This window comes from Eurosta solidaginis, chromosome 2, assembly GCF_040869045.1.
Source record: "Eurosta solidaginis isolate ZX-2024a chromosome 2, ASM4086904v1, whole genome shotgun sequence".
Lineage (NCBI taxonomy): Eukaryota > Metazoa > Arthropoda > Insecta > Diptera > Tephritidae > Eurosta > Eurosta solidaginis.
Genome location: NC_090320.1, coordinates 297,263,330 through 297,276,832, shown reverse-complemented (window position 1 = coordinate 297,276,832; position 13,503 = coordinate 297,263,330). Strand labels below are relative to the sequence as shown.

The following is a 13,503-nucleotide window of genomic DNA, read 5'->3' as shown; positions in this document are numbered from 1 at the left end:
GTCACCAGGCTAAAAACTGTGTTAAACGTTCTTGAAGCTTTATTGATATAAGGTTATTGGGTTTCGAGTATCTTAAAAACGTGGCGTAGGAGATTGAAGAAGCTGAGAATAGATTAAAAATTGTATCGAGCGTGTTTTTTTTGTGAGTTTTTAATATATTAGGGAGACATTTTGAGTGGGAGTGAACAATGTAGGGTTCCTTTTAATACATTATAAATTTTACTTTAACTTTATACTCTTTCTAATTTCATTAGTTCATTCAATAATTTTATTTTCATTATTTTGATTTTCCAATAATTAAACATTTCAGGGGCTGAAACTGTTATTCCTTTTATAATATAAGTCATTGCAAAACTATTAATTTTGGACTTTAAATATATTTGGATCCAAATAAAAATTATTTTCGGATTTTTATTTTTTGAGTCCGATAGAACTAGTTACACTCTGACTTTTAAAAATAAAAGTCCCGAAATAAAAGTTAAAACAACACTTTTATTCTTTAAGGCCGAAATAAAAGTCCCGCTTGATAACAAAGAAAGGCTTATCCGAAATAATTTTTTTTTTTTTTTTGTAATAAATAAAATTTTTTTTTAATTCGGATAAGCCGTTTCTTTGTTATCAAGCGGGACTTTTATTTCGGCCTTAGAAAATAAAAGTCTTGATTTAACTTTTATTTCGGGACTTTTATTTTTAAAAGTCAGAGTGTAACTAGTTCTATAGGACTCAAAAAATAAAAATACAGATTTTACTTTTATATGTGGACTTTTATGGAAAAAGTTCGAAAAATAAAAAGGATGCATGATTCGACATAATATTGCTATAGGAATACCTGGGAACTCAAACATTTTCACCTAGGACAATTTTTTTACCAGGACGTTTTCGACTCCGAAAAAAAAAATTATTATTTTCCGTCCCTGAAAAATTTCCATTCAGGTTGAAAATGTTTAAATATTGTATACGCACACATTTAGGCGTATTATTTAATTAAATAAAAGTTTTTATATTTCTAAATATAAAAGTGGTTTCAATCTCCACATTAGAGCTGCATTCGATTCGATTTTTTGATAAATCGATTTTTTCGATTCGATTCTAAAAAAAAAATCGATTTAATCGATTAAATCGAGTCGAAAAAAGTTGATTGCTGCTTAATTGTTTACACGATTTTCACCGTTTAAAAAAACTCGACAGTTTCTTCCTCTTTCGTTAACTGGCGCTAACTCGAAAATCAAGGGGTACCACCTGGTTCTTCGCTTGGTCTTCCCATCGGAGTGGTATTATTATAGTATTTGATATTGAAATATCATTTTTTTTTGTGCTTTTTCAAATTAATTTATAGCAGTAGTAGAGAAACCAACCTCGGGTACCAAGGAGCATGAACAATTTCTGTTTAGGATATTCCATTTTGTACGCAGAAATTTCTTAAATAAATTCTGCCTTCTCTGCATTTCTAGCTTAGAAATCAAACAAAGATACACTCTTGTCAATAACGCTCCATAAATCTCTCATCGTACCTCTTCTAATGTATGGGTCGGAATCATGCACCGTGTCGAGAGACAATGGGATGGCCCAGTGTACGAGAGAAAAGTACTGGCGACGATTCATGGTCCTCGCCGTGATGCCAACTGCTACGTCATATTGTGGGAATGCATGAAGACGCTCTGGCACAGATAATATACCTATCGACACTCGTATTTGGAAGCAGACGAAAGGTGAGACCTTCAATAAGAAGTCTTGATCTCCTTTGGTGTCAGTTATGTTGAACCAGGGATGCTGGCATGATTTGTTATGCAACGCCAAGATCATCTAGGCGGTTGAGCACTAATCGATGGTGATGATAAAACCTCCTCATCTTTCCCCTTCACTCGAAGTCATAGTCATGGTTTATGGTTCTAAATAAATTCGAAAATATTTTATTTTGACTATGAATCTGAGCCAGTGAAGGTAAATTTTATGAAAAACTACAATAAATATATTGTATGCCCATTTTGATTAATCAATATCAAATTGTACCTACTATAACTGTTAAGTTAAATCGATTAAAAATCGAATAGAAATCCAGCTCTACTCCACATATGGTTCATACCAGAAGCATGGTGGAATCCAGTTGTAGGTTCATGCCTGTGAAGAGGCTTAATGAAATAATTAGTCAAGTTTTCCACATTAAAGCCCTTATTGAACTCAATCTTTCATACACAATACAAATTCTTAATTATATCATTATTGCATTCCTAATCTACAGGCAACACAATGGAATTCAAGGGGTCGCTAAGCGCTGAAAGCTTTATAGCTTCAGACCTTCGGCAACCCAATTGTCAAGCTCACCCACGCGAGGGGAATCCTGTTACAAATACATATAAATGCATCATACACATATTTAGCCGGCGGGGCGCTGGCGACCTAAAAGGTTTATTGTAGTCATGTTAATCGTTTCCGAAATGGTCGGGCTAGTACCTTAATGATACTTTGTTACCGAAACGTACCGGATCTATATCCAGCAAAGGATCATCAACATAATCGAAAACCTTCGGGGATTGTCTTTATCGTTAATACAACAAAGGGCAACTTAACAACAACGCCGAAGTAACTTCAAAAAACAAATGACAATCAAAAATAAATAGTCTTTAGATGTGGGCACGATTCAGGAAACCAACATCAAATTGGATCACTATATCGATACAGCCAAAATCCGCGTTCAGAACACAAGACAACCGCGCGGAATGCATGATTTTCACACAAAACTTACAAGCCGAATCGTTCAGCCTGACAGCCTGTCCCGAAATAGTAAAACGATATATGTAGTTTAATTGGAAGCAAGCATTAACACAAAGAGAAATACCAACCGCTGCGGTCTAAAAGTAGCGTGCTCGCCTACCACACCAAATAGCTTGCTTTAAAGTCCGAGAAAAGCAACATCAAAATACTTTAGGAAAAAATTACCTAGGCGGGTTCGACAATCGGCTGTGGATTGGGAAGCACTCTGCGTGTATTTTTCCATTAAAAGGTTCATTATTCACCACCAGTTTGCAAAGTGCCTTGGATCCTCTTCTAATACCTGTGCGAGAGAATTTAAACCTGAGTGTGAACAATTACTGCAACGACGCTTTGGATAGATAAAATCGGATGGATGGTCATTCGTATTCAAGAAGGTGATAGAAGTTTTCATTAGCGGCTGGGATGGACTTCGAAGTCTATTGTATTGTTGTTGTTGCACTACTGCATCACTTCCTGAGGCGGAAGGTCCATTGAGGAATCGTAACAGGGACCTCTAAAGATGTTCGCAGAAAAACGCGACAGTTCAGTAGGTTCGAAGTAACATTGGAGCTAAAAAATTGGTTTCCAGGATTATTCGAAGAGTTGCGTCATGTACTCTTCCATAGACCAAGCGATAATTTAGACTGCTTATGTATGAGCTCTCCGATGGCAGGTTGTGTTCGTCTTATACAATGGTACAATGGGCAGTTACTGAGATCCTACAAAAAAAACCATTCGCAACTCTGCTGAAACGCGGACCGAAAAATTTTACAAAAACCGTTATTTACCTCTCTGTGGCTTTTTGTAGTACGTACCACCCTGTGCTCTGCTCCAATCAGCTGTTCGTATAGTTTTTTTCCATGATTCAATTCATTTTTGTTTTTTTTCTACATGAACCAAACATCAAGCACACAAGCGCAGCCTACGACAAGTGCTAAAAACAACAATTAATTCAAATTTGGCTAAAACATGCAATCAGCCAAAACGCAATACGAGCGCACAAGGAAGTATAATTTACTAAAGAATAAATTAAAATATAGAAGGATTCTACGAAGTAGCAGTCGGTAACCAACAGCTTCAGTGAAAGGACGCTTTGAAGTGCTCGTGCGATCAGTGGCTCTTCTCAGCACAAGTGGTAGAGTGACCAAATTTTTAGTGCCCCGAAAGTAGCTACTGGTGGTCATCAACATTGCGCTGCAGCAAAAGAAAGCCGCAATGTCGGTGTACGCCTGGGTAAGCGAAACGACAAATTTGCATTGCAAATTAATTGACATCTCGTAACGTGAAATAAACTTAAAAAACTCTTTATTTAATATACCTCATAACAGGGCGCCAACTCGCACGGACAACTAAGCCTTGGCTTTGAATCCGAGTTGTGCATGTCACCGCAATTAGTGCGTGGGTACTCGTTCAACCCGAATAATGTGCGAAGCATACGTGGCGGAGGCGGGCACGTCCTTGTACTGGATACCAATGGACGTGTGCATGCATGCGGTTGGAATGGACGTGGTCAGTTGGGTTTGAACTCGCGCGAGGAATGTGTCAATATTTTCGAAACAATACCGGGCGAATATTTTAGAGTATGTAGTGATAGTGAATGCTAGTGGTTTTTTACGCTCTGAAACAAAATTTTCGACCATTTCCATTTTGTTGCAGGATGTGCCTGTGGAAAGCATAGCTTGTGGTTGGGATATATCTGGCTGTATTACGGTAACAAAACAACTCTATGTATGGGGATCAAATAACTTTCAACAGCTGGGTCTGTGTCAACGCGAATTCAATGCTGTGCGTCGCCCCTTGCCCGTAATTCTGCCAAGAAATAATGCAGCTTCACGTTTAAGTTTCGGTTTACGCCATTGTGCCATATTAACAGAAGATCATATTGTGTATATTTTCGGGCGTCTACGTATTAGCGATGAAACACCACCTGACTTGTGTATAACAGGAACGACTCTAAATTGTGCGCCTGTTATAAAAATTCAAGCTAACGAACGTTGCGTATTTCGAATCTGTAATATAGCTAGCGGGCAAAATCATATATTACTTCAAGTTGTTGATTTGGAATATGGCAATCTATCGAGGCGTATTATTGCTTTGGGTGATAATAAATTTGGGCAAGCAAATTCATTTCAATTTGATGATGAAATTAAACGCTTGGCTACTGGTTGGACACACAATGCGGTAATGCTCAAAGATAATCGTATATTAAGTTGGGGACGTAATTGTTACGGACAACTGGGTATTGGCAGTGTAACACAAAATCAAGCCACGCCACAAAAACTTGATCTGCGTAGTGAAATTGTGCCGGCGCATTTACACTTTGGTTCAGAACATGGCCTGATACGCAGCTGGGATGGTGAAATCTATACATGGGGTTGGAATGAGCATGGAAATTGTGGCAATGATGCGACGGATAATTCGTGAGTTATTCAAAATATATTTTACATTATATTTTTTGCACATATATATTAACATATGTTTTAAATTTTAGTTGCTCTCCCACGCGCGTTAAACTGCCAGGTCCATGCAAAATTGCTGGTACTGGCGCTGGATTTTGTTATGCGATCTGCGAAGAGAGGCCGGAAAGCCGTAGTTAAATTTAAAATCATGTACCAATCCCCAAGTAAATAAGTTTTTATTAATTTAAAAAATAGCCAAAATAGAATGAAATTAGTCTGCATTGTTATTAAACAGCAGCGCCTAAATGTAGACTACAATTTTTCATCACTACGACATAACACTTTGGTCGATACTTCTGCAGTATGTGTTGTTGGGAATTGCATTGCGATTAACCTCAAAACAAAGAAACAACAAAAAACACTTGACCCTTCCTGTATCAAATAGTTTAAGTTGGCCAACAAAATCGTAACAAGCTATTGAAAAAAGATAAGCAAAATTCTAAATTTTAAAAGAAATCTTTTTATGTCAAACACGAATGCAAACAACGAAAATTTATAAAAACGCAAAAATAACCTATTAAAAGAAATTAAAGATAATAAAAAGAAATCGTTATTAATAATCGTGTGATTTGGATTCCAACGGATAGTTAAGCTGAATAGGCGACCGTTATTACTGTTTTTGCTGCACATTTTTATTGTTTTTGGTTGTGAGCTTGCTGTGCTGTGACAAGAAGCTGTCCCAACGACCAGGCGAACCATCAAGAGCATGGAACCCCAGCAGACGCAACAAACGGAAAAACTCATAGAGGACATGCTGGGATTTTTATATTGTAATTACAGAAGGAAGTTTAAGTGTTTAAGGGAAATACTATCGTTAAACAGAAACTTAAAAAACCAATCGTTTTAGTATTTCTTTGTCCATAAAAATTCAAATCTAAAACAATTTTTGAAATATATAAGTCAATTTGTTTTTCTGTAGCAACGAGTGAGGACGAAGACGACAACAACTCCAACATGAAAGGCGAACAAAACAGCGCTGAAGACTCTTATGAAAGTGCTAATGAAGATTACTTACGAACAGACGAAGAAGCAGATAATCCCTTGATGAACCGCAATAAAAAAGGACGTAAATCAAAAATTTCAATTGTTAAAGAGCTGAAAAAAATTAAAAATCAGTTTCCAGTATGGAACACTGCAGAGTTAGGTAAGTTTATAAAATGTACTTATCCGATAAGATTTAATTGAAGATATTTTATGCAGGACCCACATCCAAAAAGCTCACTGATCCCATCTGGCATCAAACTCACACCGCTGCTAGTGGCAAATGCGAGCCAACCGACTCAGAAAATGACTGGAATTCAAAGCTCGAGTCAAACTGTCGACGCAGCAGTAATACATACGTGCAGGAAGTAAATCGTGCCATCTATGGTGATACCACAGGTCATCCGCCAAATGGTAGCGCTGAGTATTTTCAAGCTGCACAAAATTATGCCATATACGGCAAAGATTTTCTTGATTTTCCTCAGAACTTAACACCATTACTCAACGAGAAGGGTACAACTACGCCTCCGGAAGCAGTACCTTTTGTTGCTGGTTATGGTAATGGGTTATACCCCACACCACCCACTGCAACAGATACAACAACAGCTGGTATAGGTTTTGCAAATTTTAGTGTAAGTTATTTTTTGTTTTATTATTTTCAAAAGTGTGTTATTGCGTTACCTCAATTATTTTCAGAAGCAGTCAACGGCAGCTTCATCTGCTGCCGCAGCAGCTTATTATCAAATGTGTAATGGCTTACAACCTGCAACGGTGCGTCCAGCAACAGGTAGCACTGCATACGGCATGTTTCTAGGCAATAAAGTTACTTATGTTGCGGCTGCGCCAGCCGCTCCGCCACTTGTCTACAATCAACATTCGTCGACTACAACAAATTTTATTTCAAATAGTTTAGCCAATGCAGCGCTTGCTTCTTCGCCTGCTATTTTGTACTCTAATCCGATGTTAACCACAACAACACAGCAATATTTAAATACATTTTTCAAAGAAACTCAATATTTGAGTGGTGCCACTACACAAGGCACTGCAGTGGGTACAACTACCGGCATATATGAACGTTTGGTGTATGCACAAATGTTGCAGCAGCAGATTTATCATCAAACACAACAGCAAGCAGCAGCTGTAGCAGCAATGTTCCACAAATCACGATCAACTCGTGCTACCAATGGTGGAGCAGCTCCAGTTGTATGTAAGTCAAATTAAGACAGATTGTAAACAAAATCAGCTGTTGTATCTAGCAGCATTGCCATACATTTTCGTTGAAGCCTAGTACACACACCTATCATGAAAAAAATATACGCACTCGAAAAAAAGTATTGGCACAAGGACTGCTAGTTTTTTTACAAGAGAAAAATTATTTTCGCTATTTTTCATAAACACGTACAAATATATAATAAAATCAATGTAAACTATATTTCGAGATCTTGAGCAAAATTCGCAAAAGTTCTAATCCAAAGCACGAATAATCAGTAAAATTTTCATAAGTTTTATAATTTTTCTGAGTATAACGCGGTATCCACATCATAAGAAAACGCTCATAGTATATTAAATAATTTCAATGAATTTTTTTAGGTGCTCCTAATTCTGCCACACAAAATATGCCCTCGCCAAATAATATACCTACAGGACTGAACATATGTGGGCGTCAAGCAACAATGGGTACGAATGCAAATGATTTGCTAGTAAAATCATCGGCTGTTGCTGCACCAATTTCCGCAAACGGCAATGATGATAATGCAGCGCCGTTAAATGAATAATCAGTTTATATCAAATGTTGTTTACTTTCTTGTTGTAGATTTGTAGTCTTCTCCTCTTTGTTGTTAACATTTTTCGTATTACTTAAAAATATACTTGAGTTCAAAGAAAATTGATACGTCCAATTAAAAATACATACAATTAAAAAAAAAAAAACAAATTTGTAGTTATTTGATATTTAGCAAGGCAGGCAAACCTTAGTCTTGCTCTCTACGAAGTATCCAATATCCCTATCTCTTATCTAATATGTACCTCTATAATTTCACTATTCTGATATTGGTAGATCATATACATACATAAAAAGACTAAACTCGCGTTGAATATGCCGTTAAATCATTATTCAATTTACGTACTCCCCCTTTCACAAGTTTTTTTTTAACAGTCCACCTATTTTTCGACAACAAAAACCACTTCAATGTTTGGCTCAATTAGAATTATTTTTTTACTATACAGTGTAAAATTCCTTCTATAAATACTTATGACATTTTAAACTAATCGATCACTTTCGTAGCTAGGAAAATCAAATCTGATAAGGCAATGTACTACTTATGAGGTAATAACTCTGGGCCTGTGATGAAAAACACGCTATTTGCCATTTATCCGAAATACCAATTTACATGGTTTCATTTTGGGTATTCTGTAAATGTATTTAGATTTAAGGCGAAGAAGTAAAGCTATAGAGAACCGCGAAGGACGGACAGCAATATTAATTGTCAAACTGGCGGTAGACAAACCCCGGTGGTTACGTTAAAAGTTCACAAAAAAAAAATTTAAAACGTTAAAAATATAGTTAAATTCTGATTATTATATCTAAATAAAGGTTTTTTAGCATTGGAATTGACGAAATTCATGCCACATTTCCCCAATGGTGAACTACCTACCCGCCCTTGATGGTTTCCTGTTTCCCATTATTCGTTCTGTTGGCGGTTCTCTATAGTTATACGTTTTATTCTTCAAAGCATTGTGGATAAGACACAACTTGTACACAATGTTTTATAGCAGTTGGGACCAGCGTTTCCAGGGCTCGTATTACCTGGGAACTGGCCAGCCGGCTAAGCCTACTATTTTCCGGCTGGCAGCACTAATGGAACACAGAGGTGTTGATTGCAATCGAGAGAAGGGCAGTTAAAATCGGGGCTGGTACCAATATTTTTCGTTTGTTTTCATAATTTTTATACTCAGCTTGCTTTGCACACAGAGTATATTAACTTTGATTGGATAACGGTTGGTTGTACAGGTATAAAGGAATCGAGATAGATATAGACTTCCCATATATCAAAATCATCAGTATCGAAAAGAAATTTGATTGACCCATGTCCGTCCATCCGTTAACACAATAACTTGAGTAAATATTGAGATATCTTCACCAAATTTGGTACACGAGCTTATATGGACCCAGAATAGATTGGTATTGAAAATGACCGAAATGGGATGATAACCACGCCCACTTTTTATTTATATAACATTTTGAAAAACACAAAAATCCTGATTATTTAGTAAATGATACACCTAGAATGTTGAAATTTTACATGTGGACTGACATTGAGACTCTTAATAAAAATTTTAAAAAAAATTTTAAAATGGGCGTGGCACCGCCCACTTGTGATAAAATCTATTTTACAAATATTATTAATCATAAATCAAAACCGTTAAACCTATCGCAACAAAATTCGGCAGAGAGGTTGCCTTTACTATAAGCAATGCTTTGAAGAAAAATTTACGAAATCGGTTAAGCACCACGCCCACTTTTATATAAAAGACTTTTAAAAGGGTCATGGACGAATAAAATAAGCTATATCTTTGCAAAAAGGAGCTTTGTATGAATGTTATTTCATTTCCCAAGTGGATTTATAACAATAAATAGGAAAAACTGCAAATTTAAAAAAATGGGCGTGTCACCGCCCCTTTTATGACTAAGCTATTTTTCTAGCCATAACTCGAATCAACGGATCGTATTAAAATTGGGTACACAAATTTTCCCTATAGCAGGAAATATTTCTAGAAAAAATGGACGAGATCGGTTAAAGACCACGCCCACTTTGGGCGGTGCCACGTGTTATGTAGAAAAGTAATTTATCTGAAATGAAATGTACAATTGAAGCTCACGCTGAGTATATAATGTTCGATTACACCCGAACTTAGACACCTTCACTTGTTTATTTTGGTTTTAAATTTTATTCGTTTAATAATTTTATTACATTTGTGTAACATTTTTACTATTTATTACATTAATTTAATTTATACATATTATGAAAAAAAATTTTTTTTTTAGATTTTTTTATCTTGTCTGATTAACACCGGTTTGAGAACAAGGCCCGTACTATGTTTTACGATCCGTGATCGAAACCCTTTTTAAAATCACAATAGCTCTGAAACGATGGATCGGATTAATGACATGGGAACTAGCGACATATGGTACTCGTTAGATATTTATTATAATTTATTTATTATAATTTTTAGAAATTGTTTGACAGTTGCATAGTTATCGCTTAAGTGAAAATAGATTTCAGTCACTGATCGTAAAACGTAATACGGACCCAGGCTGGTAATCCGATTTGCACATGTTCCAAAACACAAATATGCCACGATAACTGGCGTACCAAAAGCTATTAGCTTGCTTCCTCTGTAGTCGAATTCTAGTGTCGATAGGCATACTTAATTTCATCTTGCACTATCCAAAAACGTTTACGTAGAGCTACTCCATTATAATTTCAAAACTTTTATATTTGGACGTAATGACAAAGGCGTAAGCTCGGCTGAAAGTTAATCACAAAATAATTTGAATAATCTTTAAAATGGTAATCCTAGTTGCAAAGACTTTTAATGAAGTTGTCCTTCTTTTACAAACATAAAATTAAGCTGCGACAAATTTGACATACTTTTTCCATAATTCGAAACAAATCTTCAGGTCTTTAGAAGAAGGGAAAACGTTTAATAACATAAGAACTTAAATTTTTGGGCTTTATATTCTTTACATACCTACGTGCCAAACAACATCTAAATATAACAATACCAAAATTTCATTAAAAAAAATTAATATATATATCCGGAACACTTGCGGCAGGTTGTGGAATAATTGAAAGCATATATTTTTTTTCACGTTCAACGTTATGATGGGAATTATTAAAAAATGCTTTAACAAAAACTGTCAAACGTGAATCTGAAACACGGTTGAGCGCCAGAATACAAGCGGTTAGCGTTATCGTCGATGGGCTAGAGAATGTACTAGAGGACTCTAACATCAGAAGCGAAGCTAAAGCTCTGTTGCAAAATATACTAAATTTTAGTTTCAGAACATTAGCAAATAAAAAATTAAATAAAATGCCCTAACGGAGGACGAAGGAATCTAGCAGAAGCTTTACCAAAAATAAGTTGCTATTACAGATTTTTGTTCCACATTAAAGACGAATAGATGATTTGTGATATACACCAAGCTGTGGCCATACATAGAAATCGAAGTAAGGGCAGAGTAACGCGCATACCCTTCGGAAGTGAGCATTCTTCTTCGGCGATGTTTGCAAAGGCGGGAGCCTGACGTTGAAGGAAATCACATACTCTGCGTTCGTGTTGCTCTGGATCATACTACCCCAGATCTCGTCATAGCGCTTATGCAGATATCTTCTTATCTGCCTTGGAGGCGTAACTACATCAATCAATTGTCTTTTGGGATGCCTCGGTGCTCAGACGTCTTAAGAAGATATTGCGTGGCAGTTCTAAGTGGGAAATTTGTCAGCCTTGCAACTTCCTCCGTTGCAGCGATTTGAGGATTTTGATGCATCTTTGTGCATTGTAAGGAATTTTGGCTGCATTTATATTGAGGCAGAGACTGTGTTCGAACGTCACAACCAAAATTTGTTGCGGTTCCACAGTAGTAAGGTTGTGTCATCGAATATTATCCCCGGGCGCAAGAAAACATCACTACGCCACTGCATTCATATTTGTGAAAGAATTCCCCTCGCGTAGCTTTGTATTGCACTTATAAACCCCTAGAACAAAAAAAAAATAAAGTATATAGTATAGTAGTATAGCGTCATCAATCACAAGACGAACAGACCTACCTGATTCCCTACCGAGGGAAACTTTAAGGCCACAATAGAAGTGGGCGGTTGGAGCAAGGGTGCTCAAATGGCGGGCGAGACGATACATGTGTACACAGATGGCACCAAAGTAGTGGAAGGAGTACGGTCTGCGGTATACTGTGCTGATCCGGAAATAAACAGATCCTACAGGCTGTCGGATTTTTGTAGCGTTTTCCAAGCGGATATATTAGCCGTAACCAAAGCAGTAGAAACACTGGAAGATAATAGCTTAAGCTGCATTCGTGTTAACTTTTATATTGACAGTCAAGCACCAATTAAGGCAATCATCTCGCATAGCACAGCATCTAAATGCAGTTTAGAGTGTAAGCAGTCTCTGGACAGAATAGGGACAGGGAGAAGCATACATCTAGATTGGGTACCACGGCATATGGGAATAGATGGGAATGAAAAAGCAGATGAACTAGCTAAAAAGGACGCATCCCTTGAAGCTTCCTCCGTAGACGTCCCAATTAGACTTGGCGAGATTAATCAAAGGCGAGAGCTGCACATGATCGACGAAGCGGAAAAGGCGTGGGTTCAAGCGTGGGGTTGTAAAGTGTCGAAGATAATGTGTAGATCTTACAACCTTAGACTAACAAAGTTGCTTCTATCATTAAAAAAAAGGACTGTAGACTCGTGACGGGTATTCTGACTGGACACTGCCTTCCTGCAGATGTAGGAAGTGCGGGTTGGAGAAGGAAACGATCGAGCACGTTCTGTGCTCATGCCCTGCGATTGCTAGGCTAAGACTCCAGCTATTAGGAGTGATACACCTACCAAGCAGCAAGCAGCTTAAGACCTAGGAAGCTTCTAGTATTTGCCAAGAGGACGTAGTTATTTTATAACATAGGTCCAAGTTTTTGATAGGGTTTTTCAGTATGGTCGTTAAAAAAAACTTCTGGTATCACTACGGACTCATTCAGTCTATGTGAGGTCCTCATGAACCGGCCAGTTCAACCTAACCTAACCTTCGGCCTAGGACATTTTCCCATGCTGGGAGTGTAACACATCCCCCGATTCCGTATTAATTTGAAGTATGAAGTACTGGCCTCCGTCCAATTTTCGCTCCAATCGAGTGTTGGTATATTCGGGTTTTGACGGTGCAGCATGTAAAGCGTGTCCTCCGCCTTTACCACTCGGGATATCCAAACCTCGGCCTTTGGTATCGTGAGGTTCAGCGCTCTATAAATCACCTTTAACCTTGCGACTTCTTGTTTTTGAAGGTCTGGAGCAACTCTCTGCACTTTAAAGTCGTATTATTGGTGCATGCCATCAGTTTATCTCCATTGTGCCATCCAGCTGTTGCGAATGTTGGTAGTGAATTACTTGGTTCATTATGCTTAATTTTGATCATGATACTAATCAGCTCCCCTTTTACGGATCTCCACCTTCCGGTTGACAACAGCCCATTGGGGTTGTTGCAATCTAGTAGTGCCATAGTCAGGACCTGCTTGGCAACT

General features: G+C 37.3%; 2 protein-coding genes across 3 annotated transcripts; both read left to right on the top strand.

The window, feature by feature from the left end:
• The first annotated feature begins 3,627 nt into the window (after positions 1–3,627).
• Positions 3,628–5,770, top strand: LOC137241268 (secretion-regulating guanine nucleotide exchange factor). Its single transcript, XM_067768701.1, has 4 exons — positions 3,628–3,984; positions 4,080–4,331; positions 4,408–5,171; positions 5,243–5,770. Exons 1-4 carry the CDS (start codon positions 3,967–3,969, stop codon positions 5,346–5,348), a joined length of 1,140 nt encoding a protein of 379 aa, XP_067624802.1. The 5' UTR covers positions 3,628–3,966; the 3' UTR covers positions 5,349–5,770.
• Positions 5,771–5,839: 69 nt separating this feature from the next.
• Positions 5,840–8,082, top strand: LOC137241267 (uncharacterized). 2 transcript variants are annotated; one of them, XM_067768700.1, is made up of 5 exons: positions 5,840–5,980; positions 6,130–6,354; positions 6,411–6,823; positions 6,891–7,398; positions 7,782–8,082. In XM_067768700.1, exons 1-5 carry the CDS (start codon positions 5,917–5,919, stop codon positions 7,964–7,966), a joined length of 1,395 nt encoding a protein of 464 aa, XP_067624801.1. In that variant the 5' UTR covers positions 5,840–5,916; the 3' UTR covers positions 7,967–8,082. The 2 variants fall into 2 exon arrangements, with proteins under 2 accessions (XP_067624801.1, XP_067624799.1); XM_067768698.1 differs by having other exon boundaries at positions 6,888–7,398.
• Positions 8,083–13,503: the final 5,421 nt, after the last annotated feature.

Coding starts and splice junctions, on each gene's coding strand:
- LOC137241268 (XM_067768701.1), top strand. Junction 4,332..4,407: donor TACCGGGCGAATATTTTAGA/GTATGTAGTGAT, acceptor ATTTTGTTGCAG/GATGTGCCTGTGGAAAGCAT. Junction 5,172..5,242: donor AATGATGCGACGGATAATTC/GTGAGTTATTCA, acceptor TTTAAATTTTAG/TTGCTCTCCCACGCGCGTTA.
- LOC137241267 (XM_067768698.1), top strand. CDS start 5,917: ATGGAACCCCAGCAGACGCAACAAACGGAAAAACTCATAGAGGACATG. Junction 5,981..6,129: donor CATGCTGGGATTTTTATATT/GTAATTACAGAA, acceptor GTTTTTCTGTAG/CAACGAGTGAGGACGAAGAC. Junction 6,824..6,887: donor TAGGTTTTGCAAATTTTAGT/GTAAGTTATTTT, acceptor AATTATTTTCAG/AAGCAGTCAACGGCAGCTTC.